Source organism: Drosophila eugracilis, unplaced genomic scaffold, assembly GCF_018153835.1.
Source record: "Drosophila eugracilis isolate 14026-0451.02 unplaced genomic scaffold, ASM1815383v1 contig_75, whole genome shotgun sequence".
Taxonomy (NCBI): Eukaryota; Metazoa; Arthropoda; class Insecta; order Diptera; family Drosophilidae; genus Drosophila; species Drosophila eugracilis.
Window position 1 is genome coordinate 2131998 of NW_024573645.1, and position 17012 is coordinate 2149009.

The window sequence follows — 17012 nt, forward strand, 5'->3', positions numbered from 1 at the left end:
AGTTATTATAATTAAAAACTTTACGTTTTAAATAAGAATACAATATAATTTAATACTTAAAATAAAAAACAAAAAAATGAATCAATATATCAATATACCCTTAATATGCCCTGATTTATATGTCTTTACGTTCAAATAAGCAAATAAGTTTAAGCATTATTGTCATCAATATACGAAATAAAGTAATATATAATATATAAATTCGTTAAAATTAAGTTAACGAAGTAATTTAAGTTAAAAATAAGTTCTTATCAGTTTATAGAGAATTAAAAATTTCAAAGCAGTTACAACCCGTACTTTTCAACACTTAAGGCAACTAATCGATAAATTATATGTTTAAATAAACTGGAAGCAAATTATCGATAGTGCCATCGATGGTTTGACAGCTATTTTTGGCAGGAAAATTTTCATTATTTTATTTAATAAAATATAATGACTCAAAAGTGCGAGACCACAAACTGCGGCAAGGAGGCAACCTTGCAGTGCCCCACCTGCCTGAAGTTGGGCATCAAGGGCTCTTTCTTCTGCTCGCAGCCGTGTTTCAAAGGTTTCTGGAAGGAGCACAAGGCAATCCATGCCTTAGCAGGTCAGTTATAGAAAGTCTTCGTTCGTAATGAGTTGGTTTTCTGAAATTTGGAAATTTTTTACCGCAGCTGGGGCTTCTAACTCATCTGGACAGGATGGAGCCTACAATCCGTGGCCGCAATTCCGATTCACCGGCAAATTGCGTCCATTCCCACAGACTCCCAAAAGGGCCGTACCAGAGGCCATCCAGCGGCCAGATTATGCCGACCACCCCGCAGGTCGTTCCCTCTCAGAGGAGGCCTTGCGGGGTACTAAAATTAAGGTTCTTGACGACGAGGAGATCGAGGGCATGAGAGTAGCCGGCAGACTTGGACGTGAATGCTTGGATGAGGGCGCCAAGGCCGTCGAGGTGGGCACCACCACCGACGAACTGGATCGTTTAGTCCACGAGGCGGCCATCGAGCGAGAATGCTATCCCTCGCCCTTGAACTATTACAACTTCCCTAAGTCGTGTTGCACTTCAGTCAACGAGGTGATCTGCCACGGAATCCCAGATCAACGACCTCTGCAGGATGGAGATCTCTGTAATATCGATGTAACCGTCTATCATCGCGGTTTTCACGGCGATCTCAACGAAACCTTCTTCGTGGGAAATGTCTCGGAGAAGCACAAAAAGCTGGTGCAGGTCACCCACGAGGCGCTCAGCAAGGCCATTGAGTTCGTGCGTCCGGGAGAGAAGTATCGCGACATAGGCAACGTGATCCAGAAGTATGTGGCTCCCCATGGATTCAGTGTGGTGCGCAGCTATTGCGGCCACGGCATTCACCGCGTTTTCCACACAGCCCCCAACGTGCCTCACTATGCCAGTAAGTTTTGTGGGTCAATGAAACGGATTAAGATTTAACTTGTTATTCCGTTACAGAAAACTCTGCCGTAGGCGTCATGGCGCCAGGACACTGCTTCACCATTGAACCAATGATTTCCATTGGCGTCCAGAAGGCTGAAACCTGGCCCGATGACTGGACAGCCGTTACCGCCGATGGCTTGTTCTCTGCCCAGTTCGAGCAAACGCTTCTGGTCAACGAAACTGGATGTGAGATCCTTACCAAGCGTCGCGAGAATAACGGACAGCCCTGGTTCATGGACAAGATGTGAGGGAACTAGCTTGGGCTAATATATAACTTCTAGGGCTATCTTTCAAGCTTTAATTTGTAATTTTACAATAAAATCTAGAGTTTCTATTCCCAAGTCCAATGTGGATGTCCCATTATCCTGATTTACTTCTCAAGAGGAGCATAATTGAGCAGTTTCTCGATGAGATCCACGTGTCCCAGGAGCATTCGACGGCAGCAGTACCTCTTTAGACCCAAAGCATCAAGGGCATCTCTGGAATTGGGAAATATAATACAAATTATAAAAAAATGCGGTTTACATGGTAGAAATTTCCCGCGTGACTTACCCTTCTGTGTATTCCGCCTGAAGGAGCCCCAAATATGACTCCCACTTGTTGCCAATAACCTTACCGCAGGTAAAACAACGGATTGGAATAATCATTTTGTTGAGCAGGCGATAGTTCGCAAAGAAATCAAAGAAATTGTACAGATCACAACAAAAATTCAGCTAAAATGTGTTTCGCTCGGCTTCAGTGTGACCGAATCATATAACCCAAAGTTCTCCAAAGTACCTTTGAATATCGATATATCGATTGAACCGATAACTACCCGCCATTATACGAAATAAGTAAATATTACATTTTTGAATAAATTAATGGTTATTTTTATTAAACTACCGACTGCTCGCTACATGAATGCGTTTTTACAAATGAGTGTGTAAATAAATATTTTGTTGAACAGCTTCGAAGACTAAATGAGCCTTAACTAATTACTGCTGGCCGTGAGATGCTCGCCGGCCACTTCGACGGAGGTGGAAACCTCGAACAAATCTTTGGCTGACTCCTCGCTGTCGCTCTCGACCAGACCCGCGCTAGGCACATCCTCCACGGTGCCTTTTTTCAGATCATCAGAGCGTTTTTGCAGCCGCTGTTAAGTTAATGGTTATATATAATCGTCTTTAATCCTAGCCTTTTTAATTTTAAAATATGTAATTTTACTTACCGATTCGGACGCCTCCTCATCGGGCACAAAGATGCGAAGTGGCGTGTTGGAGCCCAACTGCTGCTGCACCAAGCGCTGGTGCTCTTCGAAGGCAATTGCTGCTGGATCCTGAGCAACCTGTTGCTGCTGGTGCTGCACCTGTTGTTGCTGGTGTTGAAGCTGCTGCTGCGGATGATGTTGAACTGGCTGTTGCAACTGCTGTTGTTGCTGCTGCAGTTGCAACAGCTGCAACTGTTGCTGCTGGTGTTGCTGCTGCAAGTGTTGCTCCTGTGCCTGGGCTTGCAACTCCTCGAACTGCTGCTGTTGCTGCTGTTGGTACTGAGCCTGAGCCCGCAGCTCTTCCAAATGCAATTGATGTTGTTGCTGTTGCTCCTGGGCCTGGGCTTTTAATTCTTCGAGATGCAACTGCTGCTGCTTTTGCAACTCGATGGCAGCTTGTTCAGTTTCAAGTTGCTGGCGGCGCGCCTCCTCCTCTGCATAGGCTTGCAACAATTGCGACGAATCGTGGGCATGACCATAGAAGTTGGACACCACAAAGCCGCCTTCCGGAACGGAGGCTGTTACTGCCGAAGCTACATTGGGCAGGTGGAAGGATGCTGTCTCGTAGGCACTCGAACCTGTTTCACCCAAAGCAGGAGCGGCAATCAGAGCCGCATATTGTGGTGCGGAATCCAACACTGGGTGGATGTTGTGATGCGGATCCTTGGCTGCCTGCAGAATCTGCCCGTTGCTGGCCACTTCCTGGGTGAGATCGGCATTTACATAGCCGGACTCGACGATCGGCTCCGTGCTGGGCTTGAATAGTTGCTGCTTGTGCGCCGAGTACAGTTGATTGGACTGCGTCACCAGGTAAGTGGGATTGTAGATAGGGATATGGGCAGCCGGAATAGCGGCGATGAAGGACTGCGACTGAACCGCTGGCTGGGCATACTGGATGGGGTAGATCTCCGGCGCCGTTTGAGCTGCTGCCTGAGCTCCCACAATCTGTACCAAAGGCTGGGCGGGAAGATGATTGCTCTGGACATCAGCGGGCAGCGGTTTGTTGTTGCTCGGAGTATTAAACGATTCGGTGGCTGGACGTATCTTGGTGGTGGGCAGCGAGGGATCCGGATCTGGTGCAAAGAGTTTCTGCGAACCCGAAATGGGATCGCGAATGGTTTGGTCATTGGTCTCGTCATCATGCACACTGTAATTCGGTGGCAAGTATGTCTGGGGACGAGCGGATGAGGAAGGGGTCTGGGATGGGGGCTTGTACAGATAGGAGGAGTCTAGGTGTCCCTCCTCCACATCCAGATGGTTTTCGCCGAGGTTCGGTGCGGGAACCGTGTAAATGGGTGCAAAGTGCTCCGTGTTGAAATTGTTGTGCGTGTCCAGCTGTGGGGGATTGGCAGGTTTGGAGATATGTTATATGTTTGGCTGTGTGGTGAGCGTGTATAAAGTGCGGAATAATGTTTTCCAATGAGCCAGGAATGATTAATTCATTTCATTCGTTTGTTTGTAAGATATTTACAACTTAATCTCTCGAATAGTTATTAAACACCAATCAACTTCATGAAATTCAATCATTTCGCTCTTGCGGATCCCCATCAATAAATCTATCCTTAGGACTTAACTTACCGGCAGATTCTGGAGCTCGCTGTAGCTAACAGCCGTTGGCTTCTCGTATTTGAAAGGTTTATCATATCCAAATGTGGGTTTCGCCTTGGGCTTAACATTGTTGAGCTTTAGCTTCAGAGGCTTCCTTAGGGCTGTCGCAGGTTTCAGATAGACTGGAGAAGGAGCACTCAGTTTAATAGGACGTGGAGGTCCGCGGAGATGTTGATGTTGGTACTGATGCTGCGGCACATGGATCAACGGATGCGAGTGGAGGTGGGCATGTGAATGAGCGTGTGACAGGACATGCGGATGTACTGAGTGGGGATGTGCCAGATGAGCGGCATGTGTGTGGGCGTGTGGGCCATGGCCAGGTCGACCCTTTAGTACCAAAGGCACCGGCTGATCGCTTCGTATTTGGACGACCAATGTGCGCTGTTTTCCTTGCGGACCGGCGGCTCCAGCGGCGACGGGACGGCTTAGCTGCTTAGAGCTCTTGGGCGGCCAGTTGGTGAAGACGAGCGGACGTTGCTCACAGTTGGCCAGCGCCAAAATCAGGGCGAGCAACAGGAAAGGCTAACGGAGAGGAAGGGGACACAATGTCAAAGACCATTAAATCAAAAGCTTAATTACGCGTACATCGAACAAAACGCCGAAAGAAATAAAAACTTTCTAAGTCCGGCGATGGCCAAGGCGAAAAAAGGGGAGGAGGGAGGGTCTTGTAATCGCTGGACAGCAACAAAACTGTAATGGCCTTAATTTGAACAAATTGGCGGTTTTCTAAAATTTTATCACGTCGCCTGCCGCTGACTACTTAACCAAAGCTGCTTAAGCAAACGAGCCAACAAAGTATCTTCACTTGTCCGTCTACGTATTTATATTCGAGTATATATTTATACGGGTAGTATGCCATAATACTTTGGCCATTTTCCCCGCTTCGATGGCTAATTAAACTTTCAGCCCGCAATGCCGTAGAATGAAAGTGAAAAGTTGAATATCGAAATGTCTTCGTTCTGTAATTGTTACTGTCAAGTTGTTTACGTTATTTTCGATTGGGTATTATGGTTTGATGACTCAGTTTGTGACACTTTCATTATGTCTTCTGATTATTGGAATTCGAAATTGATTTCTACACGTAAAAAAGGAGCTAACGGAAGTTTAGAGGTAAGATAACCGTTTTTGAATTTCGCTTTCGTGATATAAAATTCGGATCTTTGTATTGAAATGATATCGGGATCTAAAGGAACTAACTTCTAATGGAATTAATCCTTGGAAAATACCTTATTGAACAATGCAGAAATTTTGAAAATAATTATATTATTATTATAGTTCTAATCCTTATGATTCGTAGAAGTACAAGATAAGTAATCGAATAAGAATACTCAAAATTCGTTATGGAAACGCATTCCCATGAAAGATGGGGCATGCAGCTCTCTGCTTGGATGGTTTGGGTCTTGGTCGATCGAATGGGAAGTCGGTAATTTGAGGCAGCAACTGGACATGGCAATTTCACCTGGGCAGCTCCACCGAAGCGGCGGCAATGACAATGACAATGTGGTGTGCCGTTAGCCAGACGTCAATCAACAGGTGAAATGCCTAAGCGACTTCAATACGTATAGTTATTGATTACGTGCTGCGTTTGCTTAAACGGATTGCCAAAGAGGAGGGTTTGTCTATTGCAAGTGCAACTGCAACAGCGTTTGTGGCAGCGACAGCGGGGTGCAACGTAATTGCCACCAATTTGGGGGCTTATTGTTTATAGAGTGGTTAGTTAGTTTGTCGCCTTTACAATATGCATAATCATATGCAAATACCTGTGCCGCCTTAGGTGAACGAACTGGCAGGAGACGGATGCCAAAGTCTGGCAGGGAATTGCCAAAGGCGGCAGCAGCAATTCGATCACTCGAAAGTCCAAATGGAATTCGCATAATTTCGGGTTTCCTCTGGGCTTGGCCATGAGACCAATGAACTTCACAAAGGATTTTCCTAACGGCCTAAGCGGAACTATTGATCAGCGGCCTGTCGCCACTGTCGACGACCATAAACAACGGTGTGGTTAACCCAAATTGCAACTCGAAATGCAACTTTTATTTTAGCGGCAAGCATTTTATTTTCAAGCCCGCTGCACATTGAGGCAAATGCAGGCGAGCAGCCAGTGTAATTGGTGCACGTAAAGCCATCCATTGTCTGGATCTTGGCGAAACTTGGCGCATCAAGTGCTCTCATTGCAAATGAAAGTGCTCGCTTTGCCGGCCACATTACAATTTGTCAAATATTCAAACGACTTCACAATACCTCAGCGATGGCAATTCAATTGAAGAAGATGCTATTGTGGCATTGTGTTGCAATTGTAATTGGATTTGCAGGTGAAGGTGAATCTGAATCTCAATCTGAAGTCGTTGATCGCTAAGCTAAAGAAATGCCATTTCATTTGCATCGAAATTAAAGCTAATCCATTATTTTTTATGCTGTGCGCAGTGAGAGATTTTTTTAATAACCACTAATTGTGGCCAACAAACTCGCAGTCTCCGCATGAATCACTTACCCTCATCTTGTTTTGAATTTATAACTATTTTCGTTTTGTTTTTATTGGAATCTGGGGGCTGCTGTTTTTGCCTGTAGAAAGCTCTGAGCAAATGTCGAGTGACTTTTGGCTTCTGCTTCTTTATCTGCTACTCCAGCAGCAAATAGATGAAGATCAAAATGGCAATTAGGTATATAATCACATCAATTAACTTCATGTCAGCGAGCGCCGCGGCGCTTTCTTTCGGTTTTAAGCTGCACGCACAGAAGATTCGAAAAAGAATTGTAATAGAGTGCTTTCGAGGAGCAGCGACGTCCGCACCTGTTGAAGTCCCGAAGACAACTGAGTGTTAGTTGGTCGATGGTAACGGACAAAAACCATGTGCCGAACCGTTTGGAGTTCCACTGGAATGCGACGACGATCACGACGACGACTCGCATTGGAAGTGCGCATTGCGCACTGTAAAGAAAGTGGTCGGATTTTCTTGACTCTTCGCCGCCTAGTGGCGCCGAACATGAAGAAGAAGAAAAAACTAGTTTGCAATGGCTAAAACGCAGCACGCGACCAACGGTAAGCAACATGAATTGCCAGCAAGTGGCCGATTAATCGCAACGAAAGTGTTTTGCCATTGACTGTTCTTGGCCGGCGATGGAAAGAAAAGAAAAAGGCAGCTCAAAACAAAAGACTTAGGCAACGAACTTGTTGTCTCGCGTCAGCAGTCGCTCTTTACCTTAAAAAGCAATGCGGACCAGGCGCACATGATCAAGAGATGGCCCCAATGCCGCTGCCTGCTGCCTGCCACCTGCCATTATATTGCTTCTTTTTTTCCCTGGCCAACGGCAGGCAAACAGGAGCGAAGCCACCGATTGACATTACGAAATGCGACTGGCACAATGGGCATAGCAGGTAAACAGAGTGTGACTTTTAAAATAAAATGTAAAGAAAATATGTAAAAGCATATTTCGTTAAATTTTATTATTAATTTCCATTAGATCTGGATAAGTACATTTTTGACTATTTTTTGAAAAAAAGGATGAAAAGGATCGAAAATGCGAAAATTGGTTATCTCAGATTGGCTCCTCAAAGTCTCAGTATTGGCTTAGTTATAGACATAAATAACTAAGCCAATAATGGTCCCAATATGGAATGTCATACCTCACTGACTTTGTTTTCTAATTCATAGTCCAACTGCATTTACATTTTGAAATGTCAAATTTTGGCCATTTTTTGCCAAAAAGGATGATGTAACCCCTAAAAAACGAATATTGAGTCCTCCAGTTTTTCTTCTCAATGTGACAGAATTTTGTTTATAACTAAATCAATAATGGTCGGAATATGGAATGTCATACCTCGTTAAAATTGTTTTCTAATTCCTGGTCGATCTGCATTTAAGAGTGAAAAAGAACCATATTAGTTTTTGTAGGCGCAGTGTTCACCCTTTGAATTTCATTGGAAATATGTAATGTCATGATTTTAAAACGATATTTAATGGTAATTTCAGCTCGTCCAGCTTGGTCCCAAAAAAGAGGGAATGCATTTTCCATAAGCAATGGGGTCCGAAGAGTAGGCCCAATTTCATTTGCTTGCCACTTGCCTCCACATGCCCAAGGCCCTTCAATGATAATGAGGCATGCTTATGAAACGCTCCCCAATCGTACAATAATGGGTGGCATTTTATGCAGGGCGCGACACCCAATTTCTAAACGCAATTGGTCATTGGAATTTTATTGGGCTCGGAATGCCTTTTGTGGGTCAGTCAGTATTGGGCGGACCAAACTTTTGGGCCGTAAATCAAAATTTCACTTTCATAAAGCTGCCAATTATTTTTGGTGGTAATTTCTTTGCTATTTTTTTTTTCTTCTGTATTTATATTTTATTTTGAAATATTATTTTTAACAAGGTTTTTTAAACATTAACAACATAATATTATTATTATACCTTTTATTTCATACATTTATCATTTGTTTTGTTTTGGTTTTGGTTTTTTGTTTCGGTTGCGTTTTAGATGTTTAAAATATGCAGTTTTTAGCTTTTTAATTTTGTTATTTAAAATTGTATTTATTTGTTGTTGTTTTTGTCTTTTGCGGGGCCCTTTAAACTAAACTAATTTGTCATTTTATGCTTTCTGCTCTGATTTTGGTTTAATTTTAATTTATTTTAAATATAAATTAATGATTTTTATCGCTTTTTACGTTTTATTTATGTCTACTTTTTACGTTTTCCGTTGTGTAAATATACCTCATATAAATAGCGAGTAAAAACTAAAAAAATGTAACTACAATTAATATGATTTGCATTTGTTTTTTGTTGTTTTTTTTTTTTTTTTTTTTTTTTTGGGTTTGCATTATTTATACAATTTATTTAGCACACATTGCCGGATGTGTATGTGTGCGTGTGCGGGTATCATGTGAAAGTGCTGCGAAATTATAAAAAATATTTTTTCGTTTTTAGTTGCTATTTTTGTTTATGTTAATTATGATATTTGTTAATATCGTTATTCCTTAAAAAAATGAACATTTCCGCCTTAAACCTGTAAAATTATCATATTAGTTTTCGTTTTGTTTTTTCTTTTGTTGTTTTTTTTTCTTTTTGGTTTTTAGCTGCAAACGTTGATTCTATACAAAAAATCTAACTACAGTAAAATGCTGCATAGCTTCACATTTACGAGTATGATAATATATTTTATATTTTTTTGTGACATTTTTTATTGACGAATTTTCTACAAAAACCTTTTTGCACTTAGACACTAGTTTATACGGCATTGAGTAGTTTTATGCGACATTATTAATATATATATTTGTATATTATTTCTTGTGAACAAAGCTGCTCGGAAGTGTTGAATTGAGCGAAGTGAATAAATAAATATTCGAAGTTGATAAAAATGATTATTTGGAAATGGGGGAGGAAAGGCAGCTTTGTCAGCGTGTTTTTCTTTTCTATATATTTTTTACTTTTCGATTAATTTTCTTTTGTTTTGTTTGTCTTTAAAGAAGCTTTCATTTCGGATAGTTTCTGGTTTCTCGTGGTTGAGTATGCACTTTACTTGCGTTCCATTTTTATTTCATTTATGTAGATCTGCTATAGCGTAAACATGATTTTATCAAGTTTCACAACATCGAGAGTTCATTTTTTCATTTGTTCTTGTTGTTGGGTTCATCGCTGTCGAGTGTGTGTGTGTGTGTGTGTGTGTATTTGTTTAAGTTTATTTTTGTGTTGATGGTGGTTAAGTGTTTAGGGTCTGGGTGTATAAGTGAATTTTCTATAAATTTAATAACTAGTTTATTCATTTAAAAATTATGTTTAACTTTTGGGTTTTCGCTACGCCATCGCCTCTATTCCTCGTTTTTTTTTTGTTTTTGTTTTTTGTTTTTATTTTTTTAGGATTGCAAATGCGTTTTGTTGTCGATTTTAATAATAAGTTTATCATTAACAATATATGAACTGCTTGTCGCGATATCTAGTCGTCTTATGATTATGCTAAGCTATGCTATGCTCTCGATTCGTTAACATTTACACTTGACTATTTACCATTACCATTATCTTTACCATTAGTTTTTAAATTTAGTTTAATGGAGTTTAAATGTTTCTCACATTGCACGGCTACATACACGTTTACATAAATTTCGAAGGCGCATAATATTCACATATTTTGTTTTTAATTTACGTTGTGGGTAAGCCTAGGCTACACAAAATTCCACTACAAATCAAATATTCAACGAAATCATTAATTGGCTCTTCTTTATTTTCGCTTTCACTTATAAATTGTTAAGTTTTTATCATTTTATTTTCTGGTTTCGTATTAAATTTAAAAGCTCGAATTCGTTTTACTTAAATTTGTTATTCGCTAATCATTTTGTGGAAACAAACAAACAAATCCATTGGATGCTGTTCTGTGCCATTTTCTTGTTACGCTTTTTCATTTGGTTTTCCCACTATTGAATGGATGCTGTCTGCTCTTATTTATCTTTTCTTTCTTTGTTGGTTTTGATCTACATTTAATGTGATTTCTATACGCTTTGGCAGTGTTTATCATTTGAACAAATTACAATTATGATCCGAGAACTGTTGTTGAACGGCAAAACGAAATAGCACAGGATAAACGAGTCAAAGGATAACGCATTCGAGATACTTGCTTATCATTTATTTACAGGCTATGTACAAAAATCAGAGCGTTCCACATTGGCGTTTCGAGCGCAAGTGCGTGAAGTTTGTTAAAGAAGATCAGGAGTATAGAAGTTATAGCCAGAAGAAGTTGGAAAGATATATAACGCTATCGTCATTTTGGTTACCGATTGTATCTATCAAAATTTGTTTAGAACACCACAGTTGCTGCTCGTAAATCGCTGGTAAAAAGCGCACACATTCACATACACTAAAAAATGTTACTAACTACGTTTCATCAGCATTCGTCGCACTCTATATACCGGCATAGGTGTCCTCTATATTAAGTGTTATTTAATAATGATTCTGAATGCGCTACTTACAATATTTTCTTATGTTTTTACTCAAGAGTTTTCCGATCTCTCTTCTATGAGTGTGTGTGTGTGTGTGAGTTTTGTGTGTAGAGATGTGAATGTAAAAAGTTTGTTTTTCAATTTAGAATTAGCAAATTTGACTTTGTGTCGAGTGAAAAAGCTGAGATTCCTCTAGTTAAGTGTAATTTCTTTGCATAGTATGGCTTAGTATGATTTTTGGCTAGAAAAGACCCTTTGGATGGGCTTAATCTTTGGCCGAAACAACCATGTTTTTGTTTTTCCATGTATTTTGCTTTAGGTGTACGAATTAGCTAGCAGATTGTTGGCTTTTAGGTGTGAATTCGTAAATTTATATTTGTGTTTAGTTTTACTTTAAAAGTTTAATGATTACAATATGCTCTGCTCTATATAAATCGTTTTGCGCATGCTCAGAAACTTCTAAATGCAGTTTTTAAATTTTAGCCTCATTGCCTTGTATCTGTATCTTGTATCTTGTATCTTGCATCTTGTATATTGTATCTCGTTATCAGTATTTGTATATCTCAGCCAAAAGCAATCTCGCAAATCTTTTGGGTTTTGTTCTTTATTTCGTGTTGTTTTTTTCATTATAAATTGTTGCGTTGTTGCCGCAATTTCAGCGGCTAAGAGAAAGATTTCGAGGCATGAGAGTACATAGATCGAGTAGACTTAGTTTGTAGTTTTTGTTTAGTAGTTTCTTTCTTTTCGCTCAGTGTATGACTGAGCCTTCTTCTTCGCTTCCTTGTTTAATGTGTAGCTTACCTCACTAATGGTTCCCAATTGCTTACGTCACACCATTAAGATGGATTTTCGTTTAGAATTCAATTTTCAATTGTTTCTTATGCAATGATAGCGCCATGAACTGAACTTAAAATGTAAATGAAAATTAGTGATAAATGTTAATGTTAATGTAAATGTAAATGATTGTTGAAAGCACTCATACATACGTAAATACATACCCATAAGATTAACTAATGATTGTTGCTTGAAGAAGAACGAAATTCAGGAACAAAACTAAGATATAAGAAACTTAAAAATCAAATAATAATAATATTTTATTGGGACACAAAGTTGATTACAAAATAATATAAGGATAAAGAAGGATACAAGTTTAAACCAATGTAGTTTTAAGATTTAAATTAAAAATATACAGAATATGATAATTTTCAAGGTTCTAAAAAGGCATACGGAATGATGTGGGAAGCAATCAGTTGGCAGTTGAACGATGGATATCAGGGCTATAGGTTCTTGGTTCCCCCGATCCGGATTGGCTTTATTCTTTTATGTGTGTGGAGACAGGCGGCTTTGCCGTTGACGTTGATCTGGCTGTCTGTGGTTCTGGCTGTCTCTTGATTGTTAGTTGGGATGGACAAAATACACCGGGCCGCATGCCTTCACATACATAAAACAGCAGAGCAGTGCATTTGATGGCATTTCTTCTAACTAATTAACGCTTTTGATTTCAATTTTTTTGTACACAGTACAATCGTTTACATACAAATATGTCTTTTTTCTTTGCCGATTTTGTTTGTCGAATCATAACTTATGCCAATAGGTAGTGGTTGTAGGTAGTGGGCCACAAATGCGCTGCTCTGCCTGCGTTTAGCTTCTCCATCGTTCAAATGTACGAATAAGGACCATCAGTTAAGGCGCTACACAGTAACAATCAAGAGTTATCATCCTTGTTGGAGCCACCCCCACCGACCCCGGAACCCTGTGTGTTGGTGCCACGTCCGCCGGCAGGTGCTCGTACCGCTGGCGGCTTGTACTCCAGGCCCGGATCGAATTGCATTAAAACGAATACCTAAATGGGTTTTGATAAGTATTTTTCCAAATTATAATTATGGTATTAAGTCTTACCTGATCTGTTGGCAGTAGTGAAAAGTCATCGGGTGGGTTGGTTATTACATAACGTTTGCTGCTCGCATCACAACTGGAGCTGGTGTCCCTGAATCGGTATAGTCCGATGCACAGCATTCCGTACGACTTGAGGGCCGCCACAAACAGGTCCCCATACTTGCCGCACTCCCCAAACTGAGCCAAAGGACCGTCGTACAGTGAGATTTGACCCACTCGACATCTATCAAAAGATATATGATTAATAAAAGAGAGCAACAGAGCTCACCTAAGAGCTACCACTAAAATCTGAGATATACACTACTTATAAAGTCCATCTCTTACCTGTCTCGATTGCTCAGACTCTCCACAGTGCTGTAGCCTCCCCGGAGGCCAGCTCCCTCGGCCAGGATCAGTTCCAGCTCAGGCGTGGCGCCGCCCGTTATCAGTGAGCGGATCAGCGTTAAGGCGTTTTGATTGAAGTAAGTCTATTACGATAAGGATCAATCAAAGGATGTATTAACAAAGATAACAAGTGATACCAGCTAAAGAAAACCCATTCTATGACTAAAACGAGACATTACCGTGGACATCAGCGAGTCTAACACACTCACAGCGAAGGCTGTGCCGCAGGCGAAAGGCTGCGTCAGATATAGTTCTGTATCTGGATCATCGTCGTCGTCTTGATCGAGAAACTGCACGTTACTATCATTGACCAGTTCTTTAAACGACAACCAACATGTGAAGCATTAGTAGAGCATACACTTGAACCGCTTTCGTAGCAGGAAGGCGGGTGAGCCTGGCCAGGACCTAAGGTACCTAAGGTACCCTCTTAAACTAGCAATACCCCAAAATCCACCCTGACCTGGCCAGCCTCACTTAAGTTCGTTCGTTCGCAAACTCGGCCAACTTAGTGCGATGCAGTTTACCTGTTATCATGGGCACATTGGCGCCATAAACTGAGCCCCGTCGCTGCAGCACTATGGGACTGCCGGCGGTGGCGCTCAGATTGTCGAACTCCGGGCCACGTTGACTCAGAACTCCGATCGTGTCGTCAAAGGTCATGGCCTTGATGTTCAGCGAGGCGAGGATCGCCTCCTTATCAGCCAGCGTGGGATCGTCGTTGCTAGGAACTTTGGCCGACAGTATGCAGCACATATCACACAGATTGACGTTCACAGCCCGCAGATCGGCGCGACTCAACGGCGAACCATTGAGAACCGAGATTTTGGGCAGGTTCTGCAGCATTTTCCACTCGCGCCGGATGTAGTCCACCGATCCAACGATAACCACGTGCTTCAGCTCGTGGTAGTGGAAGTTGGATGCCCGCAGAGGCATTACCAAGTTCCGCAGCCCGATCAGCGGCGAATCGGGATCGGCGAACAGACAGACGACCACATGGCCGTTTAGCACGGTCATGGCCGCCTGGTTGCGATCCTGCAGGGTAATATTAAGGATACATGAGAATTGGAAAGAAGTGATGGACTCTTTGATCTTTCTGAATAAGATTAAGGCATTTTTGACTTACCAGTATGCAGTCTTCTAAGCTCTTTGCCGGACTCCAGTGGAACATGCCCGTCGAGTCGTACTTCATTTCGGTCTTCTCGAAATCAAAGTCCTTCGACTGGTCGTCCGCAATGCCGGCGGGCAATGAAACGCCGCCGTTTTGATTCTGTGTACCCGTGCCGGAACTGCGACTCGTCGGCCTAGACACAAGTAGATCGATAGGATAGAAAGGTGTTAGCCATCGGGCGGTCTGTGCTGGAGCTCTTTGTTCTTTTGATTCGTTCATAATGGGGTTTACTTCGATTCAACTTTTTGACTTGCATAATGCAGATTATCAACCAATTCATAAAAACAAACGCTACATCCAAATGCAAAGTGTTCATCGGAAACGCTACGAGTACGTGTTTCGTTCAAAAAAATGATGTGAATACTTCAATACGAGTACGAGTACTTGGAGCATATTGAATAAAAATGTGATCTCAATACGATAGTTTAAAGATAGAGAGTTTTACGTATACAAAGATAGATACACAAGTAGTAAAGATAGAGAAATAGAAATAGATCATGTGCTAATGAACGAAAGTCTTGAAATGAATGCGAACAAGAATTTGATTAGGAAATTAATAATCACTACGCAAAATGCTTTATCTGCTCAATCCGGCGGTGGTGAGGGATTTGTGGATCAAAAACTCTAGATACTATTAGTGTTATCGGTGGCTGACGATCTCCCTCCAGGTGTTTCTTTGTGATTCAGGTGCTCTGCATGCGCGAGAGAGACGGCCTTAGGTAATCCATTACCCTTCCAATCCGCCGGATTTGGCATTTTATATATCTACAATACTTAATTTATTTAATTTGAAAGAAAAAATGGTTAAGAATATATGGTACACAGGTGCAAGTTGTGACACAAAGATGAACACAGAAAAACACACACAACACTTAGATTGCAATTCAAGATCAAATGATTCAGAGAAATAGATAGAGATGCAGGAGAAAAAGTGGGCGATTGTTGAGCTGAATGTATGCTTTCAGGGTCTAGGACCAACGTATCTCTAGAATATGCTGAATAACAAGTTATAACATTTTTAAACAATTTTTATAAAGTAGGTTCATTGTTTGCCCCAAAATGTATGCTATACTTTTCGCTGGTCCTTATTTCAAGGTATTTTGAAAGAAAATCTAAAGTTTCGTCAAGGGAAATCAGAGAACGAATCTTATGGAACATTGTTTTTTTAAAATATTACTGTACACTTTACATTTAATTATGACAAACTTAGAGTGGGAAATAAGTCAGCAAAAGAGAGTTAAGAATATCCTTTAAATAAGCCTTAGTAGAAGACTCAAAACTAAGATTCATAGGACCTGCTTATTTAACATTAAATAAAGTTAATACATATTAAGTTAGTAAGAAGGGCACACACTGAAGAAGACAGCTCAGATGTTAGTAGAAAAGATGCGATTAGTTATGCTGGGTTAGTTTAGAATGCGAAATAATCATGTGGCGCACACACATTCACACGGACATCTACAAACGCACACGTCCACATACACACACACACAGACATAGAAGACAGCGACATGACAAAAAAACGCACATATTTGATTAAGATTTCATAATGTTTAGTACGCGTATTTGATGGTATGGCATAGCTTTCGATCAATCAATATCAATATCAATGTGTGTCAAACAAAATGCGCATAAGATGTAGTTTAGATAAGTATTAACGAATACTAAGGTATATTTTGAAAAAAGGCTTTTGGCTTTTTTAGTTTTAGTTTTGATAGAGTTCGTAAGTTAAAAATCTAGGAAATTATGGACGCATACATGAGCTTTTTAACTTCGTAAGCAAGTTGATAGCCCGCATAAGGGTTAGCATCATTCTCTGGTGGCCTGAAACAAAATGTTGTTCGTTTTTATACATTTAGACTGGTTAAAAGTTATTAATTGGTTTGGTTGTTATCGTTTCTTGAGTGAGTGAGTCAGTGGTTGAGTGAGCAGGTGAGTGAGAAACAGTTAGTTGAGGTGTTTGGATTAGTTGGTTAAAGAGCATTTACATATGTACGAGGAACCTAGAAATAAACCTTCTCTCCTGTTCATTGTGTTGTGTGAAATCAAAACATATATAGTTATAACACAATAATCAATAATAGAGTGTTTCTCTTTCGATTTGTTGTTTGCTTTATTGTTCTTGGTACGAGTTGTAACGCAACGGAAAAGTGGAAAATCATACTTGATGCAGCTGCAAACGTTGTTGGCCTAAAAAGTGTTTTCTTTTCTGCTGTTTTTTTTCTTTGCTCTTGCTCGATTACCGACTTTGCTTTTGCTATTTGATAACTGAACAGAGTGCTGTTTAATGTGATAAATCTCTATATAGTTAAAATCAGATGGCCTGCTGTTCCACCCCCATTGTATACATATAT

General features: G+C 40.7%; 4 protein-coding genes across 39 annotated transcripts in view; 1 reads left to right on the plus strand and 3 right to left on the minus strand.

The window, feature by feature from the left end:
* The first annotated feature begins 348 nt into the window (after positions 1 to 348).
* LOC108117507 (methionine aminopeptidase 1) lies at positions 349 to 1773 on the plus strand. The gene is made up of 3 exons (XM_017229995.2): positions 349 to 586; positions 654 to 1391; positions 1448 to 1773. The coding sequence occupies exons 1-3, from the start codon at positions 433 to 435 to the stop codon at positions 1678 to 1680; spliced, it is 1125 nt and encodes a 374-aa protein (XP_017085484.1). The 5' UTR covers positions 349 to 432; the 3' UTR covers positions 1681 to 1773.
* Positions 1717 to 2182, minus strand: LOC108117508 (DNA-directed RNA polymerases I, II, and III subunit RPABC5). Its single transcript, XM_017229996.2, has 2 exons — positions 1985 to 2182; positions 1717 to 1911 (listed from the first exon to the last, which is right to left on the minus strand). Exons 1-2 carry the CDS (start codon positions 2077 to 2079, stop codon positions 1803 to 1805), a joined length of 204 nt encoding a protein of 67 aa, XP_017085485.1. The 5' UTR covers positions 2080 to 2182; the 3' UTR covers positions 1717 to 1802.
* Positions 2183 to 2277: 95 nt separating this feature from the next.
* Positions 2278 to 7298, minus strand: LOC108117461 (putative uncharacterized protein DDB_G0271606). Its single transcript, XM_041819444.1, has 4 exons — positions 6778 to 7298; positions 4257 to 4808; positions 2640 to 4013; positions 2278 to 2564 (listed from the first exon to the last, which is right to left on the minus strand). The coding sequence occupies exons 1-4, from the start codon at positions 6781 to 6783 to the stop codon at positions 2403 to 2405; spliced, it is 2094 nt and encodes a 697-aa protein (XP_041675378.1). The 5' UTR covers positions 6784 to 7298; the 3' UTR covers positions 2278 to 2402.
* A 4988-nt stretch (positions 7299 to 12286) lies between these two features.
* Positions 12287 to 17012, minus strand: part of LOC108117478 (calcium-activated potassium channel slowpoke) — a 47127-nt gene continuing 42401 nt past the window's right edge. For 22 of the 36 annotated variants that reach the window (XM_041819542.1, XM_041819548.1, XM_041819546.1 and 19 more), the window contains 7 exons: positions 16417 to 16482; positions 14614 to 14791; positions 14015 to 14522; positions 13670 to 13806; positions 13431 to 13573; positions 13110 to 13329; positions 12287 to 13053 (listed from right to left, as the gene is read on the minus strand). In XM_041819542.1, coding sequence (XP_041675476.1) covers positions 12916 to 13053; positions 13110 to 13329; positions 13431 to 13573; positions 13670 to 13806; positions 14015 to 14522; positions 14614 to 14791; positions 16417 to 16482 — 1390 coding nt within the window. In that variant the 3' untranslated portion in view covers positions 12287 to 12915. The remainder of the gene's footprint in view (positions 13054 to 13109; positions 13330 to 13430; positions 13574 to 13669; positions 13807 to 14014; positions 14523 to 14613; positions 14792 to 16416; positions 16483 to 17012) is intronic. The other 14 variants (XM_041819541.1, XM_041819549.1, XM_017229925.2 and 11 more) reach the window with 1 other exon arrangement.